The following is a 20360-nucleotide window of genomic DNA, read 5'->3' as shown; positions in this document are numbered from 1 at the left end:
CAGATTAAAAAAACAAAAACAAAAAACAGCTGAAGATCTTGCATCTTACTCTTTTGTAATTAGAGCAGTTTGTAATTCAGACCGGGTTCTCACTGTGCTCTGTGAAAGGAACCCAGGGCTCATGGTGATCTATACGGATACTATCAAATGGCATTCTGCAAATGGGATCTCACTCATACGCTGAAGGCAGGCTCCTATTGTACAGTGTCACGCAAATTCACCGCTTGTTTACAAGCCCCATAAATGGTAGCAGATCCCAAATCCCAAGCAGGTCTGAATATCCTTTTGCAGCAATCATGTCAGGCACTTTCTCTGAACGTTTTCTGGAAAGCTGATTTATTACAGATTGGTTTCCTATGTGCAGCGCACATACATTTTAATGAATTACCAGTGGCATGGAGCAAAGCATACATATTCTGATGAGAAAATGACTGGAAAGGCCTTATTTCAGAGTCTGTGGCTAGCATAAAATGGATTCCTGTCATAATAAATTAAAAACGCTGACTAGGAGAAAAATTATCTCTCACAGGAAAAAAAAAAGACAAGAAAACATTTTCAGAAGGAAGCATCTCCTACTTATAAGAAAGAGTGGGGGTTGAAGGCAAGTGGCATTTTTGTTGTTGTTGTTGTTGTTGTTTCATTTAATCCACAAATTTCCAAAATGCAAGGGAGGATAGCTGGGAAAGATAGAGATTCTAGCATCAGACCGAATGGGTTAAAACATCTCATTTACCCAGCCCTAGCGCCTGAGCCTCGGATCCCTAGCTAGAATTTGGAAATCGCACCTCTAATGGTATTTACCTCAGATGGCCTCTCACAGAAGACCCCAGTCCAGCACCGCAAGCAGCATGGGTCCGTAGAAAGCACTGCTGTTTTTGTCCGCTGTTTCCAGGCACCCAGTGAAAAGAAATACCAAGTTCTTGCCTTTAAGGAATTACAGTCTAAAGGAGTAAATCTTCACAGAACTAGAGACTAAGGAAAGCCATGAATGTGCATACTGATAGCTAAATTGTTCAAGAGATACAGGACAAACAACTCCCCACAAGGAGAGAAAGGGCCGTGGAACACAAAAGTCACTGAGCAGGTAGCTCTGGCAGAGTCCCAGCCAGGCAGAAGCAGTCTATATTGTTGGGAAACCCAGTCAACACGTAACGACCCACAACGTCTCGACTGCATGTCTTCCACACTGCAGCTTTCCAAATATGTACTATTTCTGTGAATACTTCCCATTTTGGGCTCTATTTTGCCACCCAGGCCATTCATGAAGCTGTCAACTCAAGGTCACCTCTTCAGGGCTAACTCTCCTAACAACCCTGGCCAAAACCCTCCACCCATATCGGGCACTCTCCTGTCACCCTACTTTATTCCTGTCATGCTTATGGCAGAGTTCCCAAGTGTGTCGTAGCTATGAACTGCAGCCAAGTGTCTATGTCCGCACTACTGACATCTGGGCTAGATACTGGTCGCAGTGCCCTGCCACTCTCCCAAGGCTATAACAACCACAGAGGTCCCCAGGCATCACCAGCATCCACTCAGCCTTGCAGCTGGCGAGCCCGGGAGGACTCAGGACAGCTCAGATACGCAATAGCTCTGAGCAGGCTCCCCGGTTAATCTCTCTGTGTCTGCATGGTACGTATTTTCTATAGGCTCCAATATGTGGAAGGGGTCCGTAATACTGCTGTCAGCACCTGACATGATGTGTTTACAGGGTTCATGATTTCACGTTTGTTATACAATTGAAGACCACGGCAATGCTACAAAATGCAGGACAGGATGCTAGTCCTGTGCCTTCATAAGACATTCATGAGTGATGGGTTCAATAGTTTGCGAAAGTCTCACCATTTTGAGAGACTTGAGCGACTGATCCTCTTAACACAGACAATGTGGGGGTCTACTTAAAATGGAAAACAATCCTCTCCCCACCCAAGTCTTCTCCAGGGAAAATTTCCAAGTTACTGCCATTATGGTCTTACTCTGTTTCTAGCAACATGGTCCACACTCCACCACATCGTCGCCATCCCATACTTCTATTCTTCTCTCTTTTAAATTTATTTTAAAGCTTTAAGACACAGTTCATGTATTATAAAATTCACCCATTTAAAGTATATAAATCAATGGTAGTGGGATATTCAAAGACTTAGGCAATCACCAAAATCTAACTTCAGATCTATCTAATCTAATCTAATCTATCACCAAAATCTAACTTCAGAATATCATCATCACCATGAAAAGAGACCCATACTCTGGACAGTCACTCACCAGAAGCCCCTCAGCCTCCCAGCTCTAGCACTAACCTACTTACTGCTTCTACAGATTGGCCTACAAGAGACAATTAGAAGTTGTCCAGAAAAGACCTTTCTGGACGTGTGGCATTTTTTTTTTTTTAAAGATTTATTTATTTGACAGATAGAGATTACAAGTAGGCAGAGAGGCAGGCAGAGAGAGAGAGAGGAGGAAGCAGGCTCCCAGCCAAGCAGAGAGCCCGACGCGGGGCTCAATCCCAGGACCCTGGGATCATGACCTGAGCTGAAGGCAGAGGCTTTAACCCGCTGAGCCACCCAGGCGCCCCGGATGTGTGGCATTTTACTTCTCATAATGCTTTCATGATCATCCATGGGGTACCATGTATCACTACTCGGCTTGTTTGTACAGCCAAAAAACATTGCATTGTATGAGTTTGCCATGTTTGATTTATCCATTCATGGACATCTGGGTTGTTCCTTTTTGGCTCTTAGGAATAAAGTTGCAATGGACATTCGTGTCCTAGTGTTTGTGTGGATGTCTGTTTTCAGTTCTCTTGGAAAATATGCAAGAGTAGAATGTACACATCACACGGTAACACTACGTTTCCCACTTTGAGGTGTGGTCAGATTTTTAACGAGGCTACATGATTTTACCACTCCATGAGGACGTATTAGTTTTAATTTCTTCACATCCACGCTTATTATCACCTGTCTTTTTTTTTTTTTTTTTTTTTAGCTATCCAAGTGTATGTGAAGTGGTATAACTTCATGGCTTTGATTTACATTTCCCTAATGACTATTAATGTTGAACATCTTTATATGTGCTCAGTGGCCTTTTGCATATCTCCTTTGGGCAAATGTCTACTCATGTAAGTCATGTGCTGCTTTTAAAGATCTGAGAGAGAGGGGTGCCTGGGTGGTTCAGTGGGTTATAGCTTCTGCCTTTGGCTCAGATCATGGTCCCAGGGTCCTGGGATCAAGCCCCACATCAGGCTCTCTGCTCAGTGGAAGCCTGAGTCCTCCTCTCCTTCTGCCTGCCTCTCTGCCTACTTGTGATCTCTGTCAAATGAATAAATAAAAATCTTAAAAAAAAAAAAAAAAGATCTGAGAGAGAGAGCATGCACGCATACATGCACAGGAGCAGGATGAGGGGCAGAGGGAAAGGGAGAGAAAGAATCTCAAGAAGACCCCCGCAGAGCAGAGAGCCATTCAGGGCCCAATTTCAAGACACTGAGATCATGACCTGAGCCAAAAGCAAGAGCTGACTGCTTAACTGACAGAGCCATCAGGTGCCGCTCATGGACTGCTCTTAAAATTGAACTACTTAAAAAAAAATGAACTACTTATGTGTTTATTATTGAGTTGTGAGTGTTCTTTATATATTATAGATACAAGTCCTTTGATGATTATTTTATGTATCAACTTGGCTGGGCCACAGTGTCCAGGTATTTGGTCAAATATTATTCTGAATTTCTCACTAAGGGTGCTTTTTGTGGATAAGATTTAATCAGTGGACTTTGAGTCAAGTAGATTTGCCTTTATAATTGGGGGAGAGGGGTCTCATCCAATCAGCTGCAGATCTTCATAGACCACAGACTGATTTCCCCTGCCCAGAGGGAATTCTGCCAGCAGATGATCTTTGGATTTGAACCGCAACACCAGTTCCTCCAGGTTCCAGACTGCCAGCCCATTCTGCAGAGTCTGGACTTGCTAGCCTCCACAGTCACATGAGCAAATCCCTTAGAATAAATCTCTCTATAGACATATACACATCCTGGGATGCCTAGGTGGCTCAGTTGGTTAAGCATCTGATTTTGGCTCAGGTAATGATCCCAGCGTCCTGGGATCATGTCCTGCATTGGGCTCCTTGCTCGGCAGAAAGACTGCTTCTCCTTCTCCCTCTCCCCCAGCTTGTGTGCACTCGGTCTCTCTCTCTCTAGCTCTCTGACAAATAAATAAATAAAACCTTAGGGGAAAAAAAAGACATATACACATCCTATTCATTCTGCTTCTCTGGAGAACCCTGAATAACACAAGTCCTTTGTTGCACGTGATTTGTAAATATGTTTTCCCATTCCATATTTCCTCCTATAATAGACTAAGATGTTGAAAAATCAGTATTAGAGTTCTTTACTTTTTAATCTCTACATCCTTCCAATACACACACACACACACACACACACACACACACACACACACACACACACCATACATGTCATTCCCCTTCAAAAGGAGCTATTTGTCTCACAGAAGGGAAGGCCCATAAGACACCAGCAAGAACTAAACAATTCAATCTCCAAATTCAGAGTCCTTTATGCCAAAGCAATTGAGAAAGAACAGGTCTTTGAATTCCCTCCAGCTTGGCTTCGAATGGCAAGAGCCAGGCCTAAAGGAAGGGAAGGAAAAGTTTAATTCTACAACACATTTCAGAAGAATTAAAAATGTTCCTGTCTGCTCCATCCGTTTCTATCCTGAAGACTCTATGACTGTTTATAGTGGTAAAAAGAGAGCTCAGACTGCTCTATTAACTCAACCAAATGCAGGACTTTTCCTGCATTACTCAGTTGGAGAGATGCACATGGATCTGGGAAGATGCCGCCATGAAAAGGTACTGCCAAGCAACAATGAGATACCTCATCACACCTTGCAGCAAGAAGCAGGGGCTAGGGGGACTCTGTTACATTAACCTCCTTCTCAGGCCATGTTCCCGGGACTATATAATCTTCCATTTGCTTTCTACCATATTATCAAGTAATAGTGGACTGAAAACATTTCATCCTTGCTTTTTTCTACCTTTACTTTGTCTTTTCAGGAAGTCCAAAGAATATTACTTGTATAAGACCTTGTCAGGGCCATGATAGTCCAAGTATCCAATACAAATAAAAATAATAATAATAATAATAAATTTTAAAAATACCCACACAAATAAATGTATCATCTAGGGAAACAAACCAAAACAACCCATTATTTAGGTTCAGATGTGCACAAGATCCAACCTACGAAACTGCAGACCCCAAGGTAAAGAGCTTTAAAAGTGTAGCAAAGAGGGTTTTTAATTCTAAGACAACCAAATCCAATTTTTTAAATGAGCGAATTGGACATAAAACAGATTTCAATAAAGGCAAAAAAGTGGTTTTGATGTGCTTTGATTTTCCATTTAAAAATCAAGAGATTTAAATATAGTACCCATACCCCACTTCTATTTGCATAAAGGGAAAATATGCTATGCCAAGTGGTTAAAAAGTGAAATTTTTGGCTTGATTTGCTCTTCAATCTGGCATTTTCCATGAAGTACAGTTTTCCTTGAGTTATCTAAACTTTTTCATCCTCATTGGTAAAAGCATAACTCCTACCCTAAGTAACTTTGTGATATGGCTTTGAATCAGGTTAATTATTGATCATCTTTTCTATAAGGAAATGTTTTTATTTGTGAATTTCTTTTAAAGGTGTCACCTCAGTCCTGATAGTCGAGTGAACATTAGACACTGGGCTTATTCTCCATTGTGCTTGGATAGGTAAGCACTGAAGGGAACTGTTTCTCAGTTGGAGATTAGCTAGGAATGGTCCCATCAATTTGAAAAATGTCATTCATCAAGAAGACTAATCATGTGTAAATAAAGGAAGAAGGAATGTGTGTGATGATGTTAGAGTAATAAAGAAAAGATCACATCCTATCTTATAATTTCGCAGTTCTTTTCATTTACACACAGGTGTTCCTTAGATTCTCAGAACAGAGTTTAACACTTGACTAATTCAAATATATATATTTTTGCTATAATATATGGGATAGAATAGAGGTCAATGAATCAGTTTATAAAGTCAGAGCTTGGTATTCCCCACACGCTCCTAAAAATCCTCTTCTAATTTATTTTACAAACAACAAAATGGCTTATCTAGCAAACCATGTATTTGGAGTACCTAAAACAATCCTGTATGTATTAAGGCTCAGTTTGGGTCAGGTATGGGATGACAAAAGTGCATTATGGTGATAATGAACGTGAATAATTAGAAAGCCCCATAAATTATTTCAACCTGTCTTGCAAAACACAACTTAGGAAAGTGCAGGGATTACTTTGTTTTATCCAGACAGGCCTTTTGCCAATTACCTATGCCTAAACACAACTCCTCAAAGGGCCTAGAGAGAATGTTTGTAGGTCTCCTTAAAAAGGAAAAAGAGTCAAAATGCAGAGGAAATTTTTCTACTCTGTGATATAAAAGGAAAGAAGAAAGGGGCACTAAGTTGCTATACTTGGAGGAAGGGTATTAGTTTCTGATTTAGAAGCTCACAGGGAAGAGCAAACAAGGGGGTACGTCTGCGCTAGAAATCACAAAGGGGATGGCGGCACCAGAAATGACTCACATGGGGCTTCTCTTTCACCTGCAGAAGAGGATGCCCCAACTATCCCACGGTGTCCTCAAGGACCTCCTGAGCCACGTCATCAGTGACACTGTTTTCATTCCTCTCCCGGTGACACTTGATAGCCCTCTCCATCCCTAACTCCCCTGGCCCAAGTCTGTAACATCAGTTCTGTGCATTAAGGACAGGAAAGCTTCCCCCACTTTAGGACCCATGTCTGCCCTCCCCTCTGCCCGGCAAGCATGGTATCTCGTACCTACACTTAGATCTTAGCGTGAACATCACCTCCTCAGAGAGGTCCCCCGTTGGTGACCTGGTCCAGAGTGGCTTCATCCCTCAAGGCTATTTTCCTTCCTTACTGCTCATCTGTAACCTCTGCTGGACTTCTGCTAAGGGAGAACAGCCCTGAGTCCCTGGAGCTGGGAACAATTCCTGGCACGTGGCAGTGCTCCATAAATATTTGTCCAACAAACAAGGCTGTAACTTCTTTGTTGAAAGCTATAATAATATTGCTTTCCTTTCAAGATAATCTGGGTTTCTTTCATCTTGAGGATATTTGCAGCAAAAAGACAGCTCACTTATTATGCAAGCACATTTCCCTTTAATGTTATGTGACACGGGTATTGCTTTTGTTCTTCCAAATTTGCTACACTCCATCTGATACATCGTTTAATCTCATTTCTCACTGCGCTTGTTGATTCAACTTGAGTCAAAGACTTATCACGCATTGGGTAGTCTATTTATAGGTCTACCTCACATTTTGTCTGTTGACTTCATTTCCATACCCTCAAGACAAATATGTGGGCACTTCATCACACATTTGCCTGGGCTGTGCTAAGGCTCACGCCATCCATCCCAAGGTAAATTAAGGCATCTTTTGATTAGGAAAATCTGACATAACATACAAACCTATTTCTCTGGTCAGAATTATTATAGAGCCAAAGCTCTTGTTTTGCAGAAAATACAGGTCCTTCCACAGATGTGAAGAAGATAGAACATGATTGAAAGATTTTTTTTTTTTTTTTTTGGTAGGGCTTGATTGGGTCTAGTAAATGTATACTTTTAGTTTCCTTGGTTTTAAAAGAAAAGGATCATCAGAGAGATCTTCAGTGTATTCAGTGAGGAAAGCAAAACCAAAAGAACTGGGAAAAACAGTTTTACACCCCAAGAGGTTGCAGGTACAGGGGTCGGGGAGTTCAGACAGAAATCCAGCCAGTATTTTTTCTTGTGACTTCTTTACACCTGAACGTAGGACTCAAACGTGCTTTACTATGTGTTCACATAGTTGACAAGGGAGACCAATGAATCATAGGGAAGCCCTCTTCCACAGGTGTGGAACTAAGAATGTGTATATAGGCACTTCTCGGGTTCTAGAGATCACTGAATGACCAGGGGGATGAGGAGCCAGAGAGAAAAACATTTCTCTCCTGTTAACACACCCCTCCAACAATTCTTCAGCCTCCAGAGACTCAAACCCCCTGATGTACCATCTGTTCTTGGCCCCACTCCTCCCCGAGTGCCTCCTGCTCCTCGCTCTGCTGAACTCCCCCATGGTCAGCCTCCACCATCCTGCCTGCACCTGCTGCACAGCTCCCCGTTCTCTCTCTCCACCACTCCTGGTTTCCTGGCCAAACACCCATCCACGTGTCTATGGGGAATATGGGAGCCCAACTTCCAGAAGGGATGATGAGCAAACGCTAATGGCCTCATCACACTGTCCCACCTCCCCCGGGAAAGACCCCCACCATATTCTTCTCCACTACCTCAGGGCCACACTGAAAACTCCTCCTACCTTTTGTTCCGGCAGAATCCAGCCTGATCTCTGTCCCTGATTGTAAGTCTTGAATGAACTCTTCCTTGCCTGTTCAATTTAGACTGGGCTGGTTAACATCCAGTGGCACAGGAGCACACCTGCCATCACACTATTCTTCTAGTTCAAACACACCTCTGCTTTCTCCTGCCTTCTCCTCTGCCCTCGAAACTCTCAGACCTCTGCCCCCTCCTCATTTTCAGAATGGCCTTGCATTCTGGATCACTGAGGAAACAGGATACCACAGCAACTTTCCTCCAGCTCCTACTACACCCCCATCACCCCACCGACCCGCACTGCACCCCAGTATCCTTCCTTCCCAGTCTCTGGAGGCACCAGAGACCATATCCTTTTGAGCTCACTCAAGACCACCTGAGCTTTGCACGTTCAGAGAATAAGTAACAGTGACCTTTCTACATGCAGGCACACAACCAAAGTGTATCCAATACACTCAGACGCTACTACAACAGTATCCAACCACTATGCCCTGATGTAAATTTGGCTCATCCAAAGCTTTAGCATTCTGGGTAATTAATGCAATCCTGGTTTACACCGACTGTAGTCAGAGAAATACTCCAGCTCCTATTCTTGAAATTCAAAGTCACATTCTATTTGCCACAAGGAGGTTTCCCTCCCTCTGTTGCTCAGTTGATTTGCACATTTCTAACTGTGGATAAGTGACAGATGTGCTGAGTTGCTTTTTATTTGAAGCCAAGTAGAGAGCTCATCCCGGAGCATAAAAATATTTACAAGGTTTCTGTAGTACATGACTCGTCATCACACCGCTGTGCTGGGCTATGTCCCATCTCCAAAAGTTCAAGGACAAAAAACAATTACCTCCTCAAGGACATCGGCAAGCTTACTGAGGATCTCTTCAGGAAGGCTCTGGAATGTTGGGACACTGAAAAACAAAAGAGATGACGCTGAAGCAACATTCTGTCACAAACAAGGCAGCAACGTGCAAATGCATTTCAGGACAAAGAACCTGCAGATAAAGATCAAAGCAGGAACTTAGGCATGACTTGATGACCAACAAGGGAAACGAATGTTGTACTAGAAAGAACTTGGAGTCTGAACAGAACTGCGCTCAAATCCCACTGATAATTACCTGCAAATCCCACTGATAATTACAAATCCCACTGATAATTACCTGTGGGACCCTGGATGCCTCAGTGATAATGGGGAGAAAACCACTTTTTTCCTTATCAGTCTGTGTCACCAGATCCACCACTGTTCCATCTGCCTCTCTGGGTCCCTCTAGACACTCACACACACGCATACGCACTCAAGCACACAGGCAAAAAGTCCTTCTGCAGCCTAACTCCTGCTCATGCTTTAGGACACAGCTCCATCAATGATATGCTTAGACCTTCAAGCATTCATCCAACAACCTTGGAAGCTTCCTCTCTCCCCAACCCCCTCCAGCTAGGTCAGGTTCTCCCACCATGAGCTCCTGTATCCCTTGCTAATACAGTCATTCGATACTTAATCAGATATTTGTTCCTGGCTGTACCCCCTGCTAGAATTTAAACTCCACAAAAATAAGAAAGAGTTATCAGTCTTGTTCAACCCCTGTTTTTTCCATTATTTACAAATAACTCAATAGAGGATGTTGAGTAAAGTTATGAAAGCATAGATGTGTGAATGCTTCCTGTGACAATTAGAAAGAGCAGATCAGACAGGGTGAAGAAAAAAGCCAGACTCGGTAGACCAGGAAAATAATTAATTCTTCTTTCCTCCTCTTATTTTCCCCCCACTGACCAGCAAATGAAAATACTGAGTGATGTTAAATGCATAAACCCATGAGTTATTTTATATCTGAAATAGTAATAAACTTAAAAGAAATTTTTAAAAAAACAACACCTCATCAACACAATTTTTGAAGTGCCCCTGGAAAATCTAACTGGGATATAGAACTAAACTCCCATCTAATCTCATCTCAGTGCTTGAATAGAGAGAGGATTCTAAATGAGCTCATATACATTTATATATCTGATTTTTAACTTAGCAAATTACTCCAGCTCGATTAGAACGAAACAATGAAAGAAGCCATAGCATACTATTTGGATAGAAGCTTGGAAGTTTTACTGTTAATTTGTCACTCTGATTCCTATTACTTAGTGTAAAGCCTATTGATAAAATCCTGGGGTTTTACGAAGAGGTAGAACAATTCACCCAGGACCATCTGTTCCACCAGATTTACTGCTGCGGTCTTGGCCACGTGGGTTTTAATTTCCAGAAGGCAGTCTATTTCAGCAGCTGGATGGAACTTATCTCAGAAAGAGAGGAAGACAGAGGAAGCTGTTGCCTGAAGTGATGCAGGTTGAAAAAATCTAGCCCTTCCTTGTTCTTTTAATGAGCTGTATCTCTGAGTCTCCTAAGATCTAAGAACAATTAGAATGCCCCCCTCCCAGTGGGTATTTGCAGGAAACACAAACTATAACTGAGTTTTTCTTCTTTCATTGTAATTAGCCCCCTTCTTCAGACAGGGGTCCGCTATTTATTTCAACAATGGCTATGTCTATGCCAAGCCATAACATCAATACTTCAATGTTCCTGAGAGTTCTTATCCATGAAAAAATAAATAAATAAATATTTGCTTGACTACGTAATACACTAAATGGAAACGGAAATATTAAGTTTTAGGAGGGCACTTTAAATTACCTTCTACAATTTCACTTTTTCCCCTAGCTTTGAGGTATAACAAAATTAGAAGATATTGAAAGTATATATCATGATGATATGATACACGTTGTAAAGGGCCCTTCCCATCTAGTTCATTAACACAGCAGTCACCTCACAAGATTTTTGGGGTTTTTGGTTGAAAACATTTCAGTTGTCCTCTTTAGCATAATTCACAGTGGGATCAATCATCCTCATGGAATTACACATGAGATATAGACTTTATTCATCCTAAACCACAGCTGAAAATTTGTATTCTTTCACTAGCCTTTTCCTGTATCCTCCACCCTCCAGTGCCCTGCAACCACTTTTCTACTGGATCTTTCTCTGAGCTTGACTTTTATTTAGGTTCCACATTTACATGATACAATGTATCTGTCTTTCTCAGTCTGGCATGCTAGACTTAGCATAATGCCTTCAAGGTCCATTCCAGCTGCAAATACAAACTGCAGGATTTCCTTCTTTCTCATGCTTGAATAATGTTCCATTGTATACTTATCATGATCTCCTACTTAAATGTCTCACAGCCTTTAGCAGCACTTGTTACTAACAAAAATTAAGGGTGATTTTTAGAAGAAACACTGTAAAAAGCTATCTATAACAACTGGAGAACTTATAGATTAAACAAAATAGAAAGCAATTAAAAAAATAAATAGCTCCACTTTAGGAAATTGCTCTGAAAACATTTCTGTAGCCATCTTTAAAATCTTAAGATACTTATTACTGCAAACACTCCATAAGGTCTCTCATATAATTTGCTCTCTAAGAATTATTGGTTACCAGTAGCTTGAACAACAAGAACTGAGAATACTCATAATTTGGAATTCTACCCATGAAATGTGGTTAAATTTCTCCCCAATACATCAAAAGATTCCACTGATTTGGACATATAATTAAAGATGAAGTTATTTATGATTTAGAAAACTTAAGGCAAAATAATTATCAGGACAAACTTTGAGAACATATTTCAACAGGAGAGGAGGATATTTAAATGTATGTAAAAATAATTATAATTATTTGCATGCTAATTACAAGTAATTCTTACATATCTATTAAGACATTTTGCTCCCTAAGGATGTTCAATAGGCCTGAAGTTACAAAACACATTTGAATGTAATGTAATAGACATGATTTAATATGTGTAAAGCTTCACCATTGGCTTTTTAAATTTTCTAAGATTTATTTATTATAGAGAGAGGGAAGGAGGGAAGGAGGGAGCAGAATGGGCAGAGAGAGTGGAAAAATCTTAAGCAGACTCCCCACTCAGCGTGGAGCCTGATACACAGCTCAGTCTCACAACCCCAAGATCATGACCTAAGCCAATCTGTGAGTCCTATGCTTAACAGACAGCACGACCCAGGTGCCTCACCACCGGCTTTTTTAACAGATTGAAGTAAGTACTTGGTATTTGCAATGACAATAATTGAAGATGAGATGAGTGCTTTCTATTTGCCAGACACTGGGCTAGGGATATTATAGAGAACATGAAGGTTCATTTTACAACCACCTTCTGAAATAACCCATTTCACAAATTTGACAAATACAACCTTGAGAATTTGCCTGAGATCATAGCACTCGATGTAGGTGAAGGATGAAAAGGACACGGAGCTTGTCACTTACCCACTGAGCTACACAGCTTACAGTTAAAGTATTAGCAAATGCCTCATGCAACTTTTCATGCAACTTTCAAACTAGTTCCATATACTTTTATACAATGATTTGGATATGAATAGTACTAAGAATATGAGATTTATTAACAACCTTTTAACTATGAAAACAGCTGAACAAATTGAAAGGCTGAAAGAATAGTTCAAGAATCACCTGTGTCCCTACTATCCAGATTTGCAACTGTTACCATCTTTATTTCCTCTACCCTCGGTTTGTCTTTTCCTACGTGTATGGTGATAAAAAGGCTTATAGATATTTTAATGAAATATTTGATAGTTGCAGATATGACCTTACCCCTATCTTCAGTTATTAAAAATAAGAACATGTTCCTAAATAACTATAATACATTATAATACAATCAGAAAATCAACTTTGATTCTGGATACCATCTAGTATCTGTTTCATATTCAAATATTATTGTTCAAAAATGTATTTCCTGGTTTGCTTTTTCTTCTCAAACCAGGATCCAGTAAGATTCTACACATTGGTTATGGCTGTTACATTCTTCTAATCTCTTATTCTGAGAGATCCTTCCACCCTGCCCTCATGGCATTGACTTTTGGAAGACACTGGGACCACGGTCTCATTGGATGTCCCACATTCTGAATTTGCCTTAATGATTTTATTTTTGCTAATCCACTCCTTGAAAGTTACAACAGAGGGGAAAGGAAATCTAAGTACAAAAAATTGTATCTCAGCCATGTGTTGATCATATATATATACATATATATATATAGCATATGCAATATATACAAAATAACAATCGTATATAGAAGCAGTTCTTGGAAGGTGATCTGAGACGCTAGGCTGAGACCTTTCCAAGGAGTTCCTCAAAGTCAAAGCAAATAGTTTAAGTTGTAATTTGCCTTTTTCATCTTAGTTTTCACATATGTACCACAGAATCCCCCAGAGACTCCATGACATGTGGTAATGATGACATCACTTTGATATATACGAGTGGATTTCATATATATATATATATATATATAATAAATATATAATATAAATATATAACACATTTTACATATTATATATACATTTATGCTTGTAAGCTCTTGTGTTTCCTAGAATTTTTTTAAGGTAGTGTGTAGTTTTAGGATATGTGTGCTATTTGCAGAAATTAACTCAGTATAATTTCAGTAATTCTGTGCTCTTATTAGGCATTTTTCACACCTGTAACTTTATTATCATACAACATACCATCGTTTTGAACTCCTGAGTAACTATGGTTATTCAGGTTTGATACATGCTCCTTGTGTCAAGGTGAAAAAGGGGGGAAAAAAAAAGAAAACACATTTGGATAACTTGTGTTGCAGTAATCGTTTTATATTTTTTCTTCAAAAACATTTTTTAAAGATTTTATTCATTTATTTGACAGACAGAGATCACAAGCAGGCAGAGAAGCAGACAGAGAGAGAGGGGGAAGCAGGCTCCCCGCCAAGCAGAGAGCCCCATATGGGGCTCCATCCCAGGACTCTGGGATAATGACCTGAGCCGAAGGCAGAAGCTTTAACTCACTGAGTCACCCAGGTGCCCCTTCAAAAACATTTCTAACTGTAAAAATTTTATCTAATCCTATTATAATTCTAGAATTTTGCAATTATTGGTATTAAGAACTTAATAAAAGAAAGTTTATTATCTTTTTGTTCACTTTTAGGGATGGATCACCGACTCTGAAAGGCAAGATCGGAAGACTCCTCAAGTTACAGCTGCCAATTTCTAACCCTAAGGACACTGAAAAACATAAAGGACACATCAGAGAATTTTCTGACTCATGGATGGGATAAATCTTGTCCAAAGCAATTTGGAGACACTATAAATGAGGAAAATATGACAATAGCTACTTTTCCCCTCAATGTTACAATTTACTTTATTGTCTTAGACAACAAAGTATTTCAAAATTAACTTTATCATGCTAGTTATGTCATTTTGAGCCCAATCATAGACAATTCAGGGAAAAGGAAATTGAGCTTTAAAATGTAGTCATGATGAAGTTTTGAGAAAAAAAAAACTGATTTGGTATGGCTTCTCAGATTAAGAAGGAGAGCATTTTACAGGATGAGTGATCATCAAGCCCTGGCTGGAAAGACCTCCAGGACAGCTCAGAGACCCCTGATGGCATGCAGACTTGACTCCATGCCTGCTGGATGACCTCAGTACAAGAAAGCATTGCACTGTCTCCGTCCAATGATACAGTATCTTCCTGCATTTAAGACAGAGCTGCAGGCACAAAAAGGAGTTGAGATCTTCTTTACAGAAATGTACTTGTGCTGTACCAATGGATGCCTCTTTAGCCGTGGCTAGACTTGCTCCTTTGCTTGTATTTATTTGATATCAGAACCAACTGATCATCAAAAAAGATCATTTTTTTCTGAGTGCTTGGCAACAGACATCTGTGGTACTGGCTGCTCCGTGTGGAATAACTGTCCATGATGATGGTTTACCCTGGCACAGCGATGCTGATATTTACATAGATGGTGAAGGAGTAACAGTGGCCCCTCGGCACAAATTAAGGCAGTAACATTAAACTGCAGGAGGTGTCATTAAATTCTTCATCACCACTTACAGTTAAAAGTTAAATAAAATGCCAGGGTTACTTTCAAACATTTTTGATGCAACAGTAAAAGTTATTCATTGTATCATGTTTCAACGCTTGAATATGCATTTTTTGAACACTGTAACAAAGTGGCAAGTCCACTTACAGCCCTTCTGGGGCTACTGAAGCACAATGGCTGTCTCAGGGAAAACCACTTGCATAATTGTTGGAGTTGCAAGATGAAGAGTTCCACTTTTTATATGGAACATCATTTTTACTTGGCAGTGACCAACCAACTGTGGTTATGCAGATTTGAGGATCTGGCAGACAATTCTTCAGAAAGAACAAAGTGAGCCTGTGACTTCAAAAAAAAAAAAAAAAAGCAGTATTTGTTGCCAATGATAAGATGTAAACTCTCAAATGAAAATTAAAACATCCGACAAACCTTATCTGCCACTTTGGGCTTAACACCTTTCCGATTCTTCAAGACTCTTCTGATGAGATATTGATGATAGGCGGATTTTTTTTTATTAAAGATTTTTATTTATTTATTTGACAGACTGAGATCACAAGTAGGCAGAGATGCAGGCAGAGAAAGAGAGAGGGGGAAGCAGGCTCCCTGCTGAGCAGAGAGCCCGATGCGGGGCTCGATCCCAGGACCCTGGAATCATGACCTTCATAAAGCTGAAGGTAGAGGCTTTAACCCACTGAGCCACCCAGGTGCTCCAGATATTTTTTTTTTAATTGGGAATTCTGCATAACTTGGTGAACCAGTATTTTCCAGATGATTGATGCATGATGTTACAAAATCATGCACAAAGAACGATCTATTCAAAGTACAAGATGGGGGCACCTGGGTGGCTCAGTTTTTTAAGCGGCTGCCTTTGGCTCAGGTCATGATTCTAGGGTCCTGGGATCAAGTCCGCATCGGGCTCCCTGTTCAGCAGAGAGCCTGCTTCTCTCTCTCCCCTGCCTGCTGCTCTGTTTACTTGTGCTCTCTATCTCGCTGTCAAATAAAGAAATAAAATCTTAAAAAAAAACAAACCCAAGTATAAGATTAATCAATGGATCTTAATGTAGTTACTGTTTCACATTCCATATTGTAATTAACCTTTAATAAACTACCACTTGTTGGGTAATGCTATAATATTAAATAAGAACATCCAAAATTAGCTGAAAAGACCATCAACTCACTTCTCCCTTTTCCTACTACATCTCTCTCTGGGAATGATCTTTTCATATATTTCAACCAGAACAAGAGAAATTGAACAGATTGAATACAGAAGCAAATATGAGAATCTCTTCCACTAAGCCAGATACTGACAGATTTGCAAAAATATAGACTCAAACTTCTATTTGCACTAATTCTGTTTGTTTGTTTTGGGAAGATATAGTCATCTTTATAAAAAACTGGCTACTTTACATTAAAATATAGTGTTTATTTTTGGCGTGTTTAAATGAATTAATAAATTTTTTTAAATATTCTCATTTTTACCTCCTAATATTATAAATATTGATAGATACAACCCACATAACTTGGGGAACCACTGGTGTATAGTGATTTATTGATGAAATCCATGTACGACATGGAATACCTACAGGATATTATTACAAGGAAAATGTGATAAAAATTATGGAGACTCAACCACTTCCTTACACCACACACGAAAATAGACTCCAAATGGATGAAGGACCTCAATGTGAGAAAGGAATCCATCCAAATCCTTGAGGAGAATGCAGGCAGCAACCTCTTCGACCTCAGCCGTAGCAACATCTTCCTAGGAACAACGGCAAAGGCAAGGGAAGCAAGGGCAAAAATGAACTCTTGGGATTTCATCAAGATCAAAAGCTTTTGCACAGCAAAGGAAACAGTTAACAAAACCAAAAGACAACTGACAGAATGGGAGAAGATATTTGCAAACGACATATCAGATAAAGGGCTAGTATCCAAAATCTATAAGGAACTTAGCAAACTCAACACCCAAAGAACAAACAATCCAATCAAGAAATGGGCAGAGGACATGAACAGACATTTCTGCAAAGAAGACATCCAGATGGCTAACAGACACATGAAAAAGTGCTCCACGTCACTCGGCATCAGGGAAATACAAATCAAACCACAATGAGATATCACCTCACACCAGTCAGAATGGCTAAAATTAACAAGTCAGGAAATGACAGATGCTGGCGAGGATGCGGAGAAAGGGGAACCCTCCTCCACTGTTGGTGGGAATGCAAGCTGGTGCAACCACTCTGGAAAACAGCATGGAGGTTCCTCAAAATGTTGAAAATAGAACTACCCTATGACCCAGCAATTGCACTACTGGGTATTTACCCTAAAGATACAAACATAGTGATCCGAAGGGGCACGTGTACCCGAATGTTTATAGCAGCAATGTCTACAATAGCCAGACTATGGAAAGAACCTAGATGTCCATCAACAGATGAATGGATAAAGAATATGTGGTATATATACACAATGGAATACTATGCAGCCATCAAAAGAAATGAAATCATGCCATTTGCGACGACGTGGATGGAACTAGAGCGTATCATGCTTAGTGAAATAAGTCAATCGGAGAAAGACAACTATCATATGATCTCCCTGATATGAGGACATGGAGAAGCAACATGGGGGGGTAGGGGGATAGGAGAAGAATAAATGAAACAAGATGGGATTGGGAGGGAGACAAACCATAAATGACTCTTAATCTCACAAAAACAAACTGGGGGTTGCTGGGGGGAGGTGGGATTGGGAGAGGGGGAGGGGGCTATGGACACTGGGGAGGGTATGTGGAATCGTGAGTGCTGTGAAGTGTGTAAACCTGGCGATTCACAGACCTGTACCCCTGGGGATAAAAATACATTATATGTTTATTAAAAAAAAAATTTTTGGAAGGGGAGGTGAACCATAAGAGACTATGAACTCTGGAAAACAACCTGAGGGTTTTGAAGGGTCAGGGGTGGGAGGTTGGGGGAACAGGTGGTGGGTAATGGGGAGGGCATGTTTTGCATGGAGCACTGGGTGTTGTGCAAAAACAATGAATACTGTTACGCTGAAAAAATAAATAAAATGGGAAAAAAAATTATGGAGACTCAGATAGTTGTTTTTACTAAATCCCCTTATAGTTACCAGTAGAGAGTCTTTGCTGGAGAGTATCACAAAGGTAATGAGTATGTTAGGTGGAGTAACAATCTTTTTAAATTTTTTTTCCTTTTATCTTTGTGTTTTCAAGATTTTCTGTGTTAGGACTGTATTTTTTGTCATACGGAGTATTACAAAATACACAATCATGGTTCCAACTAAACAAAACATATCTGATGGGTCCATTTCAAAGAAAACTACTTTTGCTGTTGTTAAAATACTGGTTTAATTCAATTACTTATTTACTCCCTCAAACTTGAGTGCCTATTATGGGCCATACATTGTTGTGGGTGTTTGGGATTCATCAACAAAAGCAAAGGTTCCTGTGTACTGATCCAAGAAACAGTAAATAGTAAACATAACATATATCCTACATATGATATTTTACACTCATGTATATATCATAGAGCATTTTAGGTAAGGGCTCCAGCATTTTCCACCAAGAAAAGAAAAGTCCCACAGGGCAGCAGGGATTACAATGGGAGGGGGTTTAAGATGAAAGATTGAACCGGACTAGGATGTCCTCATTGATGATGTGAGATTGTCGCAGACATCTAAGAGGTGGGAAGGACAGTTAACTGTAGATCTAAGAGAGAGGATCCAGGTAGAGGAACCAGGAGGGTAAGGGGTCTGCAGCCCTTAGAGGATTCCAGGAGCAGCACGGTGGGGCTCTGGTGTCCAGAGTTCAACAGCAGGGGGAGAACAGAAGAGCACGGGCATCAAGAGGATGGAAAGTGCATCAAGGGGGAAAATGCAGATCACAAAGGAGCATGTGCCTTTCATCACCACCCCCCGCCCCCGCCGCCAAAGACCTTGGCTTCCATCTGAGTGAAACGTGCAGACACTGCAGTGTTCTGAGTGGGTGTGGCAAGGTCTCACTCCCAAATTAAAAGGACCCTCTCCCAGCTCGGTGGAGGGTCAATGGCCAGGCAGCCACAATAGAGACTGTAGACCAGCGAGGAACCTCCATCTCCCCTCTGACAGGTGGTGGGCGTTTGCAAAAGGGGGAAGTAGTGGAGGGGTGGAGAAGCACCTGAGCTCTGTGATAGGGTCAGAGTAGAGGCAGCATGATTTCCTGGTGGACTGGACGTGGGATCAGATGGAGGTAGGTGGAGGAGGACTTTGTGGTCAGCAATCTCTAAGAACAGTTTATTTTTCATACCCCACAAACAATTTGTTTTCAAACCAACTTAGTAGCAAAGGGCTTGACTTCATCAGGTTTTCATTTTTAAGTATCATCAGAGTATTAGATGTAGTCCCATATGTCTAAGGGAAGACGTCTCCAGCCAAACTAAGTGTGGAGCTAGTTCATCAGTGTCCTCTACCAAGAACACAGCACGAAGGGGCAGAACTTATCCTCAGGTAGCATTTGGAGACAGGAAGCCTTTTTATTCTGCTACAAGAAATCAGCTCAGTATCAAGTTGAATGCCAAGAATACCGACAGGTATTATTTATGTCTGTGCCAATGGCTTCCTAGAGCTCATGCCAATTGAATAAAAGCGGAAATCTCTGACTTACCAAGGAAACCAATTTCTACTGATGAAGGCTTAAGCAAGGGTCCTTCTTCATCTTACAGATATCTGAGCCTTCCCCTTAATGAGCTCACCAATGCTTTTTTTTTCACCCTCAACATACTTTGCTCCCCTGATGAGATCATTTGGCATCGATCCCACTTCAGTCTGCTGTGCAATGGTCTTGTAACTGATCTTCCCTCCTGGAGTCTCTTGTGGCTCCCTCTGTGTATTACTCACTCATCACTGCCAGATTTATTGTCTGTCGGCAGCATTCGGCTCTTACCACCCAATGGCTCCAACCTCCAAAGGCTAGTTCTTATCTCACCAGATTCTAAGAATTACCATTTTTTCCTGTGTTTAAAGATACTTTAAATAAAGCAAACCATTATGGAGACATCATTGAG

The 20360-nt window shown here is 40.7% G+C and overlaps 1 protein-coding gene across 2 annotated transcripts in view; it reads right to left on the bottom strand.

The window, feature by feature from the left end:
* PRKG1 (protein kinase cGMP-dependent 1) overlaps positions 1 to 20360 on the bottom strand; it is a 1275046-nt gene that overhangs the window by 357535 nt on the left and 897151 nt on the right. For both annotated transcript variants that reach the window (XM_046026825.1, XM_046026824.1), the window contains exon 5: positions 9248 to 9311. In XM_046026825.1, coding sequence (XP_045882781.1) covers positions 9248 to 9311 — 64 coding nt within the window. The remainder of the gene's footprint in view (positions 1 to 9247; positions 9312 to 20360) is intronic.

The sequence above is a fragment of the Meles meles genome, chromosome 13 (genome assembly GCF_922984935.1).
Source record: "Meles meles chromosome 13, mMelMel3.1 paternal haplotype, whole genome shotgun sequence".
Classification (NCBI taxonomy): Eukaryota; Metazoa; Chordata; class Mammalia; order Carnivora; family Mustelidae; genus Meles; species Meles meles.
The sequence above is the reverse complement of the archived record's forward strand: the minus strand, read 5'-3'. Positions and strand labels throughout refer to the sequence as shown.